Below are 19,507 nucleotides of genomic sequence, written 5' to 3' on the forward strand. Positions count from 1 at the left end.
CTTCACAGTATCAATACAAGTATACAAATGAAAATTGTGAAATCTTAAAAATTTAGATGTTTAGTATCACAACACTATATTATAGGAAATGAGTATGGTACATGAAAAATACATACATGTATAATTATATTTAAATAAACACGATGAAAATATTATTAATTAATTTTTTTGTATATGCACTTAATGTTTAAATAAGAATATGTAAAGTTATATGCGTAATTCACGAATTTATATAAATTATTAGCTTATTTTTGAAATGCCCCATAGAATAGAACCTCAACTCAGGATTCGTTTCACTTTTTAACAAGATTTTGTCAATTCCGTCAAGTTGATGTTAAGTCTGACATGAAAGGGTAAAGTAGTACTTTCCTCCTAATTGACAATTAGGGACAGACTTGGATCCTCTCCTGAGCTCAAGGAGAGGATCCTCCTGACCAAGGACTGTGGGAATCCAACGGCTACAAATAAGAGGGTCCCTTTAAAGTTATAATAATTATAAACGTTGGATGAAAATCATCCAACGGTCCACAGTTCTTGATCAGGAGGATCCTCTCCTTGGGCTCGAGAGAGGATCCAAATCCATTAGGGACATACATTTAAAGATGACATGGCATTGGCGGTGCCCAAACAAATTAGGTCTTAGGCTGGTCACATAGATAATAAATAGCGATGGTTGTTCGGTGGGAGTGGAAACCTAATATATTCCAATGGAAAAATATATCGTAATTGGTGAAAATGATCATGGCGCAACGCATTGTTAAGTTCGTGAATTTATTAACTTACTATAAGATTTAACTTACTTCTTTATCTCTTTTAGTGTAGATAATATTTTATACTTAAAAACAAAAGTTCGTGAACTATTGTTATAAGTAAGCCTTTTTATTATTATTATTATTATTTTTTTAAGTTAGAAAAATAACGTTAGTGGATTGAATAGTTATTTGTTAGGGGGAGGGCAATCAGAAAGGATCACACTAACATTAGGGTGCATGGCATGATTGTCGCCCACTACGATAAATGGGCATATGCTTTTGAGTAACATTTTTAAGTTGACTAACCTAAATAGGTTTTTGAGTTATTTTTATGCTAAACTAATTAAAATGCAATGTTTAGGATTGATTCTGCATTAAAACGGATTAAGCTTAAGCTGTAATTTTAGGGGTTTATTAACTTTAATATTTAAAAAAGATTGAAATTTCACAAAAATCTGGTGTTGGATCACATATTGACCTTATAACATCCCACATCGTTCAGGGGAGTGGATCCTCTAAGCCTTATATGTATATTCTCATCCCTACCTAGCACGAGGCCTTTTGGGGACTCATTGGCTTCGGGTTCGATCAGAACTCCAAAGTTAAGCGAGTAGCGCGTGAGAGCAATCCCATGATGGGTGATCCCCTGGGAAGTTCTCGTGTGAGTTCCCAGAAACAAAACCGTGAGGGCGTGGTCGGGGTCCAAAGCGGACAATATCGTGCTACGGTGGAGTCGAGTCCGGGATGTGGTGGGGGCCCGGACCGGGATGTGATAGACCTGGTGTTAAATTACATATTGATTATAGTATTTGATGTGTCCTTAATTCAAATTAATTAATGTGTATTTCATTCAATGTCTTCCATTAAATATTTGAATTTATCAATATAACATTTAGATATATTTTTTGTCATATTCCGGCCCTGGATGTGGTCTGTACAGCTGAATCAATAACTCAACAATCAAATCAAATCCTGCACACGAGTCGGAACCACCTATGTGGTCTGTGTGACAGGCTATTGTTGGAAATGTGCCCTAAAACCAATCATATGATGATACTTTACGGACATTTCACAAAGTTAAACTAATGTAGTTTAAATGTAAAGGGCAAAGATTATTGTTTGAGCCGTCTCATATAAATGTTATATGCTTAAACGATAAGTCCAAGGAATATGTGATTGGAAGAATGCGATCTAAAGAAGTTAGATTCATGAGACCATTCTTTCGTTGACACATCCTAAACGTTCCTGATCATAGGATTGTCAATTGGGCATTGACAGTCCGTTAAGATCAGTACGTGCTATGTCTTCTCTCAGGGAGAGTGACTAGTCTCGAGTCATTGGTGTGTGTGACATCAAGACAAGTACGTAGGTGCTCAATAGAGAATGAGTTCACTGAACACGATCAACGAAGAGTTCTCATATTCATGTCACATGAGAACTCATGGTTGAGATAATGCAAATTAGTCTTTTGACCTGAGGCATCACAGTTGTCTTGTGGTTAGGTCCTTAATCTTTGATTATGTCAAAGTCACTCCATCAGGAGGGTGTCCACGGCATCGTTGGGGTTAAGCCACTTAGCCATGGAGGCAAGTGAATGCGCAACAAGGGATCTCTAACCTTCAAACTGTTTGAGGGAGAATACTCTATGATATGATTAAGAATCTTTGGCCAAAGTATGAATGAGATTTAGGAATGTGTTCCAAATCACATTCAAGGTAATCATATAAGCACAAGACTCACATTGGATAGTAGACATGAATAAACTATCAAACCAAACAATGTGGTCAAGAGTATTGTATTAGAGAAAGACCGTATTGCATTTGTAATCCTAAAACTGAATAGGTTCTCCACCTCTTCTGATTAGCTTGGGTAACCATGACATGCTGCTAGGCGTCAACCATGGTTTGTGGAAGCCCTAAAAGTGTATTATCACTAACGGGAGAATTGAAAGTAAGTTTCAATTCACAATCGATTAGAAAGAGTTTTAATCGCCCACTGCCTCGCTAAAAGGAACCTAATGGATCGTTCACCGAGTAAGGTAGAGTTTGAAGAAACAACGGAGATGAGTAAGAATAATTAAATGGTTTAATTATTTATCTAAGGCTAGGATTAATTAATATATTAATTAATCAAACGAATAAGTTCGTTAAAGACCTCGGGTTAGTTTTGGGCCGCAAGGCCCAATGGGATTTGAATGTCAAGCCCATTAACTCAAGTTGTATGACAACTTGAATAAACAAAGGGCTTGAAAGCCCAATAAACCCTATAGGCCGGCCATGTTAGAAGAATAGGGTTTTTGGTCCATTAGGTCACTTATTTGAAGGGACTATATAAAGGACTTTATAGCCTAAAATTCATTAAGGGTTGTTTTTGGGGAAAGGATGAGAACACAAGCTCTCCTTTCTCTCTAAAATTTCGGCCACCTTGGAGGGATCATCTAGCAATCAAACTCCTCCAAGGTCACTCATTTCTTCTTCATTATGCCTTGGTGATGAATCATTAGAGGTTCTCAATTTTGGGAACTTTGGAGAAACCTTTTTCATCCATCCAAATCCATAGATCTAAGATGCAAGGAATGAAGGCCCTCTCTTTGGGTGATTAGCCTTTGTTTAAATACAAAGAGGAATCTACAAAGGTATATATTTCAACTCACTTTGTTTTGAGTTGATTATTGGTTCACCATTTTACTAGGCTTTGAACATTCATGGGTAATGTTTTGTTTTTAAGTGCATGCTAGCATGATTCCGCCTTTAATTTGTTAATTGCATGCTAATGATGTTGCTTAAATGAACATGTCATCTTCCAAAATAATCCTTCAGCGAAGTGTAAATAAGTACGCTCAAGTGCTATGATCACATGAAGGCTGTGCGAAGTATCGCAAGTCACCTACGAGTCGAAGCTACCTAATGTGGTCTAAAAATGGTCAAACAACCACTGTTCACTTTCACTTTCCACAAATCTAGGGAAATTCTTCCCCGAGATGAAATTTGTATTAAATCACCCACAAACCTTCAATTTAAGATTAAAAACATCACTAGGAGTTCTGAAGGAAAATTTGTGAAAAACAAGTTCATTTGAGCAACATCAACAACATGCAATTAACAATTAAAAGGCGGAATCATGTTTATATGCACTCAAAAACAAAACTTAACCCATGAACTTCAAAGCCTAGTAGATAGGTGAACCAAAACTCAACTCAAAACAAAGTGAGTTGAGAAATCAATACCTTTGTAGATTCCTCTTTGCATAAGCAAAGGCTAATCACCCAAAGAGAGGGCCTTCATTCCTTGCATCTTAGATCCATGGATTTGGATGGATGAAAAGGTTTCTCCAAGTTCCCAAAATTGAAAACCTCTAAGTCTCCACACCAAGGCATATTGTAGAAGAAATGAGTGACCTTGGAGGAGTTTGATTGCTAGATGATCCCTCCAAGGTGGCTGAAATTTTAGAGAGAAAGGAGAGCTTGTGTTCTCATCCTTTCCCCAAAAATTACCCTTAATGAATTTTGGCTATTAAGTCATACTTATTCCTTAATTCATTTGAGTGGCAAACTTGTAAATAAGTCCAAAACCACTCCTTTAACATGGGATTTATTGGGCTATTTGGGCCTTTGTGAATCATTATTCATTAAGTTGTCACACAACTTAAGTCAATGGACTTGACGTTCGAAGCCCATTGGGCCTTAAGGTCCAAAACTATCCCGAGGTCTTTTAACGAACTTATTCGTTTGATTAATAATCATATTAATTAATCCTTGCCATAAATAATTAAACCATTTAATTATTCTTACTCATCTCCGTTGAATCTTCAATCTCTACCTTACACGGTGTACGATCCATTAGGTTCCTTTTAGCGAGGCAGTGGGCGATTCAAACTCTTTCAAATCGATTGTGAATTGGAACTTACTTTCAATTCTCCCGTTAGTGATAATACACTTTTAGGGCTTCCACAAACCATGGTTGACGCCTAGCAGCATGTCATGGTTACCCAAACTAATCAGAAGAGGTGGAGAACCTATTCAGTTTTAGGATTACAAATGCAATACGGTCTTTCTCTAATACAATACTCTTGACCACATTGTTTGGTTTGATAGTTTATTCATGTCTACTATCCAATGTGAGTCTTGTGCTTATATGATTATCTTGAATGTGATTTGGAACACATTCCTAAATCTCATTCATACTCTGGCCAGAGATTCTAAATCATATCATAGAGTATTCTCCCTCAATCAGTTTGAAGGTTAGAGATCCCTTGTTGCGCATTCACTTGTCTCCATGGCTAAGTGGCTTAACCCCAACGATGCCGTGGACACCCTCCTGATGGAGTGACTTTGACATAATCAAAGATTAAGGACCTAACCACAAGACAACTGTGATGCCTCAGGTCAAAAGACTAATTTGCATTATCCCAACCATGAGTTCTCATGTGACATGAATATGAGAACTCTTCGTTGATCGTGTTCAGTGAACCCATTCTCTATTGAGCACCTACGTACTTGTCTTGATGTCACACACACCAATGACTCGAGACTAGTCACTCTCCCTGAGAGAAGACATAGCACGTACTGATCTTAACGGACTGTCAATGCCCAATTGACAATCCTATGATCAGGAACGTTTAGGATGTGTCAACGAAAGAATGGTCTCATGAATCTAACTTCTTTAGATCGCATTCTTCCAATCACATATTCCTTGGACTTATCGTTTAAGCATATAACATTTATATGAGACGGTTCAAACAATAATCTTTGCCCTTTACATTAAACTAGATTAGTTTAACATGTGAAATGTCCATAAAGTATCATCATATGATTGGTTTTAGGGCACATTTCCAACAAGTTCAACATGAGAAGGATTTGATTTGATTGTTGAGTTATTGATTCAGCTATATAGGTCACGTTAGGTGACTCCAGCTAATATGTCACTTTATATTAGTGCAATTCACATGGCTTACTTATTCATGGATGAGATAATTGTTATGTCATACACATGGTTCGATTATTCTTGAGTATAGTTTTCATATATGTTTACAATATTTTTCTGGGAAACTTACACGGGTTTTATAGCGAGGGGTTATTACGTTTGAAAAGTGAAATGTGTTTTCAAAACTTTGTTTTTTGCCCACTCACGTTTTCTGTTTTGCGCCCCTCCAGGTTGTAACGGCTTAACGATCGTATCGACGAGGATTCTTGGAAAATCTCAATATAAGTGACTACCTCTGAGGGTATGATCCTTACCCACACTACTGTACTTTACTTATGTTCTGACGACACATGTGAAGTGGGTGCATACTCGCTCACCAGCGCACTTTGGTATTTAGGCACTCTTAGGCTTAAATTTATTCACATTTTCCACATCATTACACTTTATGGCTTCGTCACCTTCTAGGAGTCGACCAACACAACTTGATTCGGAGTCTTAGTGGACATTCCAGGTCAAGGTGAGTCAGGCATAATGTTGCTCGACGATGTGGACGCTTAGGTAAGCTTTAGGCATAATGTGGCTTAATGTGCCAACCTGTCGTACAGATCACATTAAGTGGTTCCGACTTGTAGGTGACTTGCGATACTTCGCACAGCCTTCACGTGATCATAACACTTAAGCGTACTTATTTACACCTAACTTGTTGTATGGACCACATAAGTGGTTCCGACTCGTGTGCAAGAGTTGATTTGATTGTTGAGTTATTGATTCAGCCGTACATGTCACGTTAGGTGACTCCGGCTGATATGTCACTTTATATTAGTGCAATTCACCTGGCTTACTTATTCATGGATAAGATAATTGTCATGGCATACACATGGTTCGGTTATTCTTAAGTATAGTTTTCATATGTGTTTACAGTATTTGTTTGGGAAACTTATACGGGTTTTACAGCGAGGGGTTATTACGTTTAAAAAGTGAAATGTGTTTTCAAAACTTTGTTTTTGCCCACTCACGTTTTCTGTTTTGTGCCCCTCCAGGTTGTAACGGCTGAATGATCGTATCGATGAGGATTCTTGGTAAATCTCAATATAAGTGACTACCTCTGAGGGTATGATCTTTACCCCCTCTACTGTACTTTACTTATGCTCTGACGTCACGTGTGAGTGGGTGCATACCTGCTCACCACCGCACTCTGGTATTTAGGCACTCTTAGGTTTAAATTTATTCATATTTTTCACATCACTACACTTTATGGTTTCGTCACCTTTTAGGTGTCAGTCAGCACATCCTAATTGGGAGTCCTAATGGACATTTCGGGTTGGGGTGTGTCATTTTTTGATCCAAAAAAGTTTTTTTTAATTTGTTAATTTTATTAACATTCTTCAAACTTGAAAACCTCAATTAATGCACCTAAATGTTAGTACCGAAATATATGTACCGAAAAGTATTATATTGAATTAACGTACCAAAATATATGCACCAAAATGTATGCACCGAAATCAATATACTAAAATATATTAAATGATTTAATGTATCTTAATGAAGAAGATAAAGTATATTAATACAATGAAATCACTTAAATTAAACAGAACTTATGAGTGTAGTTATTTTATACGGGATCCTTAGGTCGGAAGGGCTCTGAAGTCTTGTGGAGCTGTCAACAAAAGTGGCTAGGGACGATAGCAGCAAATTGTACAGTTCTAAAAAATAGTTGGACCGTCACTTAATACTATAGTTTAGTGATATTTCTCTTCACTTGTAAGTGAAAGGTTTTAAGTTCAATTCTCACCAAAGACAATTTTGGACCATATTATTGTTAGTTCATTGTGAGGCTTAAACCATTCTCTCATCCTTTAATATATATAATATCTTTTGTTAAAAAAAATAATCGAACCATGCATGCATGGATGTATACATATCTTGGGCTTGAGTTATGTGGGTAAGGATTTTGCAAGTTGGGGTGAAACTCCAACATGCTCCAATAGGTGACAATCTTTCTCTTTTAGTTGCGAGAAAAACATATTATTGCATCACTCTTCTCTCCCACAATTCTTTTTAGAGGAGGATATTTCGGCCTATTTCAAATCTTGTAACGTACAGTTTTTCTCACCTGTAGACGGAATATGCGAACAATCTATGTTGACGAAGATCCAACAGCTATGATCAACCTAGTTTATGGGTATAATTGGGTTCTAAAGATCTGTATAATTTACGGGTAAAATCCGGTAAATTAGAGGAAGGAGAAGGGAGGTGCGTTTGACCCAAAAACACGTTTGACCTATTCTATTTCCCAAATCGATGACGTTTTCCACTCCCATAAGATTTGCTTTATTGGTGAGGGGTGGTGTGTTCTTTGTTTTATTCTTTTCATTTTTTGTAATTTTGAATTTTTGACATTTGGTTGCATAAATGATTTTTTTTTTTTTTTTAAAGAACAATGACATATTGATCATAGATAGACGACACAACAATAATATTACGACTACACAACGAGGATATAATGAAACTTAATAATTTTCTTAACTAAATGTCCCAAAATGATTATTCACGCTAATTATCCAAATTTATGAAGTGAGTTTCTTCTTCAAGTTACTCAAAAAGCAAAAGTCCAACTATAATATCATGTGCTGTAAAAAAAGCAAATTAATTAATGTCCATCTCAGTTAGTTAGCTGAATATCATGTGCACCGTGTGATTGCTCCTGCAGCCTTCATTGCCGCCACCTTCCCTCTCTCTTTCTTTAATTTCCCGGTACGCTGCTATGCTAATACAGTACTATGAATTTATCCCAAATTATAACGTGTCTGTATTCATTAGTATTATTTATTTAAACACTCGAGTTTTACTGTAAAATATCATTGTAAAATACTCGTATTAAGCCTCAAATTATATTTTTGTAATAAATATAAAACTGCAAATATTTTTTGTGATTTTGAGTTTTTGAATTTTTGACATTTGTTTGCATAAATGATTTTTTTTAAAGGATGATGACATATTGATCATAGATAGATGACACAACAATAATATAACGATTACACAACGAGAATATAACGAAACTTGATAATTTTCTTAACTAAATGTCCAAAAATGATTATTCACGCTAATGATCCAAATTTATGGAGTGAGTTTCTTCCTCTCAAGTTACTCAAAAAGCAAAAGTCCAACTATAATATCATGTGCTGTGGAAAAAGCAAATTAATTAAAGTCTATTTCAGTTAGTTAGCTGAATATCATGTCTATCGCGTGATTGCGCCTGCATCCTTCATTGCCGCCACCTTCCCCCTCTCTTTCTTTAATTTCCCGGTACGCTGCTAATACGGTACTATGTATTTATCCCAAATTATAACGTGTATGTATTAATTAGTATTAATTATTTAAAAACTCAAGTTTTAGTGTAAAATATCGTTGTATATAAAATACTCGTATTAAGCCTCAAATTATATTTTTGTAACGAATATAAAACTGCAAATATTATTGGCACAGTGTGTCTCACGGCATGTTGAGTGAGATAGGACGTTGTATCACATTGCCGCCCACGTGAAATAAATTAAGAGATGCTCCTCGAACCCTCAGGCTCCGAGTCTCAAACCGTGTTCGACTCTCCCTCCACAGTCCACAGTCCACAGTCCACAGTCTCCAAGCCCCCAAACCAAGAGAGAGAATCTATTCCCTTGTTTTCTCCCGATGGAAAGGGAGCCTTTTCTCGGCCCCCAAACAGGGCCCCAACACCAACTCCTCCGACCCACCCCTACCCCCACTGTTCAAGTCCCCGACCCTGATGATTTCTCTTTCAAAATCTCTCCCTCCCACAGCGAGCCTAATCTCCACCACTTCCAACAACCCCACCATTACCATGTCCACGAACACGACCCGCAGCCCTCTTCGTCCGGACTCCCGAATGCCCACTATCAGAAGAGACCCGGCACTCTCCACCGCTGCAGGACGGCCCCCGCCATGGCCATTATGCAAGGCCTCAATCCAAACCCAACAACCCAGGTCCCCAAACCACAATCCGACTCCACCTCCATCGTCAGGCAAGCCGTCTTCTTGCTCCTCGTCTACCTATCCCTCGGCGTTGTAATTTACTCCTTCAGCAGGGACAAATTCTCCGGCGTCGAAACCCACCCGGTCGTCGACGCCCTCTACTTCTGTATAGTCACCATGTGCACCATTGGGTACGGTGACATTGCTCCGACCACTCCTTTCACCAAGATTTTTGCTTGCATCTTTGTGCTCTTCGGGTTCGGTTTCATCGACATTTTGCTCAGTGGGGTCGTCAATTTTGTCCTCGACTTGCAAGAAAACATGATCTTGACCGGAATTCAAATGGGTCAGACTTCCCGGAATCATGGCTTCTCCGCCAGGGACTATATTGTCGATGTGGCGAAGGGGAGGATGAGAATCCGACTCAAGGTCGGCCTGGCGCTTGGGGTGGTGGTTCTGTGCATCGGCATTGGGGCTTTGGTGTTATGTTTTGTGGAGAATTTGGACTGGATTGATTCTGTTTACTTGTCCGTTATGTCGGTTACGACGGTTGGGTACGGTGACAGGGCCTTCAAGACTCTCCAAGGGAGACTCTTCGCCGCCGTGTGGCTTCTGTTTTCGACGTTGGCGGTGGCTCGGGCGTTTATATATTTAGCAGAGGCCAGGGTGGACAAAAGGCACAGGAGGATTATGAACTGGGTTTTGCATAGGGATATCACTGTCCAGGATCTGCTGGCCGCCGACATCAATAACCAAGGTTTCATCAGGTGTGTTGTGCTTCCATAATTCCATCCATCCTATCTGTCATTTTCTTTTTAATTGCCATCTCTTTTTAATTGTCATTAGCTGCCACCTCACTCAACAAATCTAGCAAATTCTAACAATTCTGATCGGATTACAGTCAATCATAACTAAGTAACAGTTTAGCGTAAGTATTATATCGACCGTTGGTCTGGATGATCATTAGTATGATGATGGGATGTGAATTAGGTGTGTGAGCATAGCCGTGCAACTTTGTGCGCATGTAGTGTGAACTTAGCAAATGTACTTGATTCAAATTAGAGCCTCCAAAAGACGAGATGGTTTGGAGTGAATTGAGTTGGCAATTGAAGATGAAATTAGTCTAACATGGAACGTCTAGGTGCGTCGATCTGATAAGGATGCTGACTATTGTAGTGGACACCAGAGTCCTGCTACAGAAATGCGAATAATTCAAGAGGAGCATTTCCGTATGCTTATTTGTTTTGCATCCGTATTAGTTTTTCAGCTTTTAGCTACATATATCAAGTTTGAATTGTGAATCATACAAGCTACCTTGCACATTCACATTTCAGTAAGTCAGAGTATGTTATTTACAAGCTTAAAGAGATGGGAAAGATAGGGGAGAAAGATATTCTGCAAATCTGCGATCAGTTCAGTAGGCTTGACCAGAACCACTCTGGGAAGATAACACTGCCTGATCTGTTGGCGCATCGCTTGTAACTTCAAATGGTTAAGGCTGGATTCTGCTCTTTTTGTTCAAAGAAACAGACTCCTTTTCTCATTCTGGTGAAAGCATGGGAATGTTGAACGCAAAGGCCTTTGTATTGTATATTCCTGACAAACTATTCTTTGAAGATTAATGCATTGCAGTAAGCTTGCCTTGCAAAAGATGGACTGTATAGACATTTTCTGCACCGAGCTGCTGGACGAGGATTAAAGAAGATGAAGTGCATAGACAATTTGTCCAAAGTTAGTTAGAATCTCTTCCTTTCTTTCCCTATTCCTTTTTTTGTACTGTAATTACAACAAAAAGGAATCGAGAAACACAGAAGGTCATGTGGCATTGGCGCGTACACGGATTCCCTTTATTTACATCGTGTAATTGGAGATATACTCTCATGAAGGCTTTGATATACTCTCATGAAGGCTTTGAATAATCTGATATAGTTTCTCTCCTTTTCCTATCCTTTTTCGTGTTTTGGCATTATAATTCTTTTTTGGTAGTTTGCTCAATCGTAGATACAGTGAACTGGTTCCTCGGTGTGTAGTACTATACAGCTTGTGTTATAGTCTAGGCCGACTTAAGCAAAGCTTAGCATTTGTGGATTCTCCTGGTGGGCAGGGCGTTCCTCTTTAACCCACCGCATCTTGAATTCAAATCATCCCCTCTTGTAGAAACATTGCATGTATTAAGATAAAATAAATCACAAGGGATATTGTTGAGATTGAAATGTGTGTGAGACAGTATCAAACTCCCTTTCCCTCCACATGTTCTCTGTAGTTTAGCTCACTTCACGAGTTATCGCCATAGTTCTAGGAATTTAGGAAGCGAATATCATTGGGACAACCCAATATACCGTAGTTATCCTAATTGACCTTCCAGACCAAGTGTTGGGGACCTTTTGATCAAGCAAAACTGAACTTTGAGACGCTCAACTCTCCTGGTTTGTTTCCGGCACGAGACCCTGAGATACCTTCAAAGAAAAGCATGTTTTCAGAGATATTCCAGATAAATGAGCAACTTCGTTAGTAATGATTGAATAATTATAACAACAAATTGTAACTTGCTTGAGTGATGAGTGCTGTAGGAATTAAAAGCCTACTAATTTGGCGTGAGAGATATATCATTGATGGTTGCTCGTTTTAAAGTGGCTAATTAGGATTTCTAATGGGGATAATTTTGAAGGGTAAGGGAGGCTTATTGCAAAGGTTAGAATGAAGGAAAGGCTAGAGCTCATGAATTAGGGTTTTCCATTTCTTAGAGATTGCTTGCTCTACTTAGTCCATCCCCTTATTCAAGCGTGTTGAAGGCTTCAATTTAAATATGCGGGAATTCCTCAGAATCTTCCTGGAGAATTCTTGGGCTTTCTCTCTTCTTCTTGTTTTGTGAAGCCTTCCCTTGTCTTTTCCATTGTTGTAGCTACATCATGTCTCATTGGGTTAGTATTGTAAGAGTCAATTGCCTCGTGAAAGCTAGGCTGAACATTCTGCTAAGAATCCCTTCTTTCCTGCACCTAGTCCCACAACAAAGCTCCATTTTTTGCTACGCTCATTCTCTGTTTTCTTCTTCATTTCTTGCGCGAGCTTAAAATGCTTAGGTTCTTCCAACACGTTAAAACTAGGTGCATGGCTCAAGGTCGGACTTGGTCAACGCATAAATCTAGGCGAATTGGATTTTTAATTCTTATTAGTTTTGAAGTGTTTTAGTTACGTTGTAAAGGAATGAACAGATAATTATCTCCTACAACATTTCCACGTGAAACTAAAGTTGTGGGCCTATTTTTTTTGTTCCCAAGTAGCCCAAAAGATCCACAAACTTGAATTCCACGTAGGCCCATTGAACTTTTGTAATCGTCGACACCACAACTCACTCAACAAGCCTCGTTATGTGGCTCAGACCCACTTAAGCATGTTAGGTGAAGAGTGGCTTGGCGTAATTGGAATTAAAATGTTAATGTACTAATATTGTAAGCTTGTTTCGATATACCCTAGCATGATTAATACGCGGGGGTTTGTATGGGCTTAGTGTAAATTTTCTGAATGTCCAAATTACGAATTATCATTTCTTTTGACGTGTTATGATCGTAAATTTTCTAAATATCCGAATATAACTAAGCTATAAACTTACTTTCAAAAAAAAAAAAAATACAAAAAAAAGCTTTAAACTTTTGTTGGGCCCTACCACCCAGAAGTACACGGAGGCTAGAAGGCCTAGAAGGTTCGTAACAAGTGAAGGTCTTCCACAATGATTATTTGAGAATACTATTTACTTAGGGAATTGTTATTAGCACTCCAAAAATCTCATTTTACATTCCAAGCTTTCTATATTATGAAAGAAAAATACACTTGTGAGGAGTGTAGAATGATATTTTTAGAGTGCCAATAACACTTCCCTTTAGTTATGGTTTTTTATTACAAATGATTTCTGAAATTGACCTTCACCATTAAAATGGTCCCTAAAATTGATTATCAATCAATATAGTCCATGAAAATAGGTATCGTAGATTAATGTGGTCATTTCGTCACAATTCTGTTAAAAAAATTTGTTAATTGTTGATGTAGCACATAAATAGGCCACATAAGTCATCTTTTTCTCACAAATGGTACTTGAAATTGACCCATGACATCAAAATGGTCCCAGAAATTGAAAATTGATCAATGTGGTCCCTTAGGTAAGTGTCTCAAATCAATGCAGTCATTCCGTCACAATTATGTCAAAAATTCTGTTATGTGCTGATGTGACACATAAATGGGTCACACAAGTCTAATTAAATTTAAAAAAAAAATTACAAATAGGCTTAATGATTTAATAGTTAATAAAAAAATTGTCCACCAAAAAACCCAATTCTGCAATCACATCACATCCGATCCCAATCCACATTTCTATACCTCATTCACGCTCTATTCTCTAAAAAAGAAATCTCAATACACCCATTTTTACACACTTCGACACCCTTCACCGAATTGAATCTGGATCGAGATCACCTTTGGTGGCGACTTGGCCCATTGGCAACGACTTCTGGGACATCACCATTAATATTTAGGCGATCAACATCCTTACAACCTTAATCTTGGAGAGCTTGTTCGGCGCTTCCCTGGTGGTCTGGTGATACAAAGAATGACGAGGTCTGCCTTGAGATAATGAGGTTATAACCGATGTGCATCTATTGTTGGTTGAAAACTATTTTCACACCCCCTCTTAGGCCTTGGTTAAGCCTTATGCCTTTGAGAATTTATGGAAGGGAGCTATTTTCGGAGTAGGCCCTACTATAAGAAAAAAAAAATTTCATTGTGCAAAAATGTATTTCGACAACTTTTTTAATTAATTATTAAACCCACATCAACTCATAACAAATTTCTTACAGAATTGTGGCGAAATGGTCATATTGATTTGGACACCTATTTTCAAGGACTATATTGATTGATTTTCAATTTCAATGACCATATTAATAGTGTGAGTTAATTTTAGGGACCATTTGTGATAAAAACCCGTAAATCTTGTGGGGCCCATTTATGTGCCACATCAGCACTTAACAGAACTTTTAACATAAGTGTGACAGAAAAACCATATTGATTTGCAACACCTATTTTCAAAGACTACATTGATTGATTTTTAATTTCAGGAACCATCTTGATAGTGATGATCAATTTCAGGCACCATTTGTGATAAAAATCTTTTCCTTGATTTACATTGGTATTAGGTCATCTCCAACATTTAATTTGTAGTTTTTAAATAATAAATTATGTTTGGCCCTGTAGCCATTTGGCCCTTGGTTGGAGACAATTTTTTGTGACAGGGCTAAAACGAGCTCTCTGGCCCTTTGGCCCTCGGTTGGAGACGGAGGCAAATATGGCCCTGTACTGTTCATTAAAATATTAATATCTTGGAGAATCTTGGAGGGCCAAAGGGCTAAAACTAGCCCTCTGGCCAACCCTCGGTTGGAGATGGCCTTAGAGCCTTATTTGGCTTGTTGATTTGCCAATTCGGTGTCTATACCTTTTGCGTGTCACATCCCGGCCCGGGGCGGATCACTTCCCGGGCCCGGGACGGATCACTTCCCGGGCCCGTTCCACTACCGTAGCATGATATTGTCCGCTTTGGGCTTGCCATTCCCTCACGGTTTTGTTTTTGAGAACTCACGAGCAACTTCCCAGTGGGTCATCCATCATGGGATTGCTCAAGCCCCCTTATCGCTTAACTTCGGAGTTCCTACGGAACCCGAAGCCAGTGAGCTCCCAAAAGGTCTCGTGCTAGGTAGAGATGAGAATATACATATAAGGATCACTTCCCTAGGCGATGTGGGATGTTACATTGCGCATGGCATGTTAATTTTTTGAGAAATGCTAAAAGGATTCTCTAAAAAATGGGACACTTTACTACTTAATATTTTTGATACAATGTTTTATAAAATTAGCATGAAAATTGAGTTAAACTATTAGGTGGTAGATAGTTCATAGAGAGTGTCACTTTGAGAGAGTTTCCCAAGCATTTCTCTAATTTTCTACGTACGTGGAAATAAAAATACATTTATGAAAACTGTGTAATTAGTGTTTGGAGTGTCAATAACAACACTAAAATGAAAAATGATGACAATATTGTCAAATTGTGAAATCCCATTCTTGGATTTTACTATTGTAATTTACGTATTTTGTATTCTCAGAATTTTATATCATTTTTACGAATTTAAATTAATTTTAGGTTTTAATTACTTAATTACAAAGTTTGAATTTTTGAAAATAATTATTTAAATCTGTAGACTTTCGGGAGTCACTCTTAATGTTTTCGAATTGAGCTCAACCCTAAGAGCCCATAGGCGAATGTTGTTCGTGAATCGGAACGAGAAAGAAGACGTTATAGATGTTACAAGTTTCTTAAATAAAATAGAAATTTAATATTTTTAGGGTTCCATTAATTTGGAAAGGGACGAATACGAGGAAAAAAAAAAAGAAAGAAAAGAAATGAAGATTAGAAGCTGCCAGATGGCAGCAAGAGAGAGAGTATTTTAATTTTCTTGTCGTGGGGTTCGGGGGATAGACACTTATTTCCTGAACTCTCGAGAACTCTCTCACTCCAAGTCCATCCCTCTCTTTCCTTCCTCATACGACACGGACAAGGCTGACAAGGAGTCGAAGCCGCGTTATCCGGCAAACCCAAATCACAAAACTATCATTCATAATTTCCATCTCGCCACGAACTCCCCCCTTGTGCTTAATTTTGAAAAAAATGAAATTTAGATAACGAATCGAGAAGCTCCAACGAAGTCCGGCTTTTCGGACGAGTTTCTACAATTTTCCGGCGAAGCATGTGTATTTTGGTAGAGGAACGAAGAACAGAATGTCCAGACATTGCAAACAGAAGCAACATCCCTGTCTACTCAATTGACTCTCATGCTGCGAGATACAAATGGGCAAACAGGAACAATGACTGAAGCTGTGCTTGCAAACAATGGAGCAACGAGTTCACTTGCAAGATGAAACAAGAAAAGGTACATACTTTAATTTTATTGTATTTTTTGTAGTATTTGGCTAAAAGAGGAAGAATTAAGCATGATATAGGTAAGTTAACACATTGAAATAGAAGTTAAATATGATTCCTGGATAGTTTGGAATTGCCCTGAAATTGTAAATTAGATTAAACGAGTATGGGTTCTAAATCGCAGGAAACTTATTCATTTTGCAGAGAGAAACTATGTTTCAAGTAGCCTACTTTGGCTTTTGATTTCTATGTCCTTGTGAGCTCCTTTTGATCTAATATTGTGTGTTTTGAAAATAGACATGTCCGTGATCAAAACCCATCTGATTTCACTCAATTCTGTTGAATTTTGATTGATCAAAATCATGTCCAAAGTTGAGTCACAGGGCTGCCAGACAGCAGCAAGTTCTGTATTTCCAGTTTTGGGACTCCATTTTATAGTTAGCATAACTTTCAATTTAGGGCTCCGTTATCTACCAATATTATATGATTTTAAAGTACACAAAACAAGCCTCCAAAAAAAAAAAAAAAAAAAAAAAAACCATCTAAGTTGATACCATTTGGTTCAGGTTTGAGCGTTCATTATGAGCTTAAACTTGGTTGATCAAAGCAGTTTTATGCAACTTTTGTAGAGAGAAAGAGTGTTATTTCTACATTATTCAATTCTTATCCGAGTTTTTCTTTAAATTACTTTGCTTTATACTAGTGTCGTTAATTGAAGTATATGTTGTACTAAAATAATGTTTATGTTGCATGTTAAACAAAAGGATATACGATATTACTTTGGCTACTAATTGATTAGTTTCAAGTGCAAGAAAGGATTAGGGAACAAACTACTTCACCTTTAGTCAACCTGTAGCTTGCACATATGGTTAAACAATCCAAATTTCTTTATTATTCTAATGACTGATTATAGGTTGTTATTTACAGAATTAATATGGTTTATGGTTCAGAAAAGTAGGAAGTAGTAATTAGAGGGAAACCCGATGGCTCTTTCTATTTTGATTCATTGCTTTATATATATACAACATGATATGTGATTTGTATAATAGGGATTTACAGTAAGAATTATATGCCTATTGGTTTTTATGTATAGAGGCCGATATAGAGAAGGCTGTGTATGGTATTTGCTTATCATTTAATTAATTTCAAAAGATAGCATACTTATATTTGACTTTTACATGTTCCATGTTTTCTAAAGTTGTACTCGTACAAATGTTATTGCGTGACCATGTTGTTATTTACATATTGTTAGGTTAGGTGGAGTCGATAGTGTATATTCGTGAAATTGAGATTCATGATGAACTGACGTATGGTATAGAATGTATGATGCGACTGCATCATGTAGCAGTGGTACATGGATGGTCCTGCTTAGTATATCCTTGATGGGGGACCATACGTATTACAGGGGTGATCATGTTTGGTATATTCGCGATGGTGATCACCGCCTGCACGAATAGACTATGCTTATGTTTTTGCTTGGTATATCCGTGATGGAGGACCATATGCATTCTAGGATTGATCATGCTTGGTATATCCGCGATGTGTGATCACTACGTAGAGTTATAGGATACAGTCATGCTTGGTATATTCGTGATGGGGGACTGTTAGAGGTGATCGTGCTTGGTATGTTTGCGATGGGTGATCACTGCCTACGTTATTAGACTATGCATATGGTTCTGCTTAGTATATCCGCGATGGGGGACCATATGCATTCTAGGAGTGATCATGCTTGGTATATTCGCGATGAGTGATCACTATCTAGAGTTAGGATGTGGTCCTGCTTGGTATATCCCTAATGGGGGACCATACGTTTTACAGGGGTGATCATGCTTGGTATATCCGCAATGGGTGATCATTGCCCGCACACTTAGATTATGCCTATGGTTCTGCTTGGTATATCCGCAATGGGGGACCATATGCATACCAGAGGTGATGAGGATTAGTGGTACTTGGAACATTTCGGTAGGTGCCATATTTAGTTGGATTCCGTTGAGTGGTCCGGAATCCTCGCTCTTGCTCATTTTCATAAGTTAGTCTGGAACCCTAGATTCAAGTGAATGGGGATTAACCACACTAGTTCTTGTGAATATAAATGAAATTTACCATGTTATCATTTATAATCCAAGTAGGGAATTATGTAGAGTTCTTTAATTAAATTCATGAAATGATATGTTATTTCATTGATTGATTAACGTAGTCAGACATTAATATCGTGCATCTTTGATTCTTGGGATTGATTAATTGGAGTGATTGTGGAATGATGTTGGATATGATTAGATTCGTTAACCAATGTGGATAGAGAATAATATTGTGCTTCGTTGGTTTTTTTGAGATGTTGCATGCTATAAATTGCGGTATTATGTACATAGTGATTTATAAGATGGATGAAATGGAAATCTTGGTTATCATGGGGGTTTGTTATGTAGCCTTGAATCTAGTAATTCATGCTTGTCAAATCTCAATAATTGATTGAGGAATGTTATGCCTTCCTATTAGAACGCACTGGGATAAATGTCTGAGTTTAGTGAATGGTGAACTACGAATGGCTTGATCCATTCTTAGGGTATGTAGGCAGTCTAACGCTAAGGTTAGATGCAGCCATGAAATAAAAGAAAATGAATGTGTGGTTAAATCAATAATTGTGTATGGGTCTTGTCTCTGAGGCGAGACATGATAGATAAACAGGAATGTGATGACATTACGTGTTGGTTGTATGTCGGAATCGGGGCATGACACAAATACCCTACTCTAGTTGGTGCTAAAATAAGAACCACTTATGCCCTATTTGGTAACCATTTCATGTTTTGTTTTTGGTTTTCATATTATTTTTTTTCGTAAGAAATGAGGAATATATATAGCGGAATAGAGGGATGAAGAAAAAGTGGACA

At 37.7% G+C, this 19,507-nt stretch overlaps 1 protein-coding gene and 1 pseudogene across 1 annotated transcript; both read left to right on the top strand.

Annotated features, from left to right (window-relative positions):
* The first annotated feature begins 9,251 nt into the window (after positions 1 to 9,251).
* On the top strand, positions 9,252 to 12,240 carry LOC137708589 (two-pore potassium channel 5-like). Its single transcript, XM_068447702.1, has 2 exons — positions 9,252 to 10,428; positions 10,996 to 12,240. Exons 1-2 carry the CDS (start codon positions 9,362 to 9,364, stop codon positions 11,141 to 11,143), a joined length of 1,215 nt encoding a protein of 404 aa, XP_068303803.1. The 5' UTR covers positions 9,252 to 9,361; the 3' UTR covers positions 11,144 to 12,240.
* Positions 12,241 to 14,258: 2,018 nt separating this feature from the next.
* Positions 14,259 to 14,397, top strand: LOC137709583 (U4 spliceosomal RNA; annotated as a pseudogene).
* The last annotated feature ends 5,110 nt before the right edge of the window (positions 14,398 to 19,507 follow it).

The sequence above is a fragment of the Pyrus communis genome, chromosome 11 (genome assembly GCF_963583255.1).
Source record: "Pyrus communis chromosome 11, drPyrComm1.1, whole genome shotgun sequence".
Lineage (NCBI taxonomy): Eukaryota > Viridiplantae > Streptophyta > Magnoliopsida > Rosales > Rosaceae > Pyrus > Pyrus communis.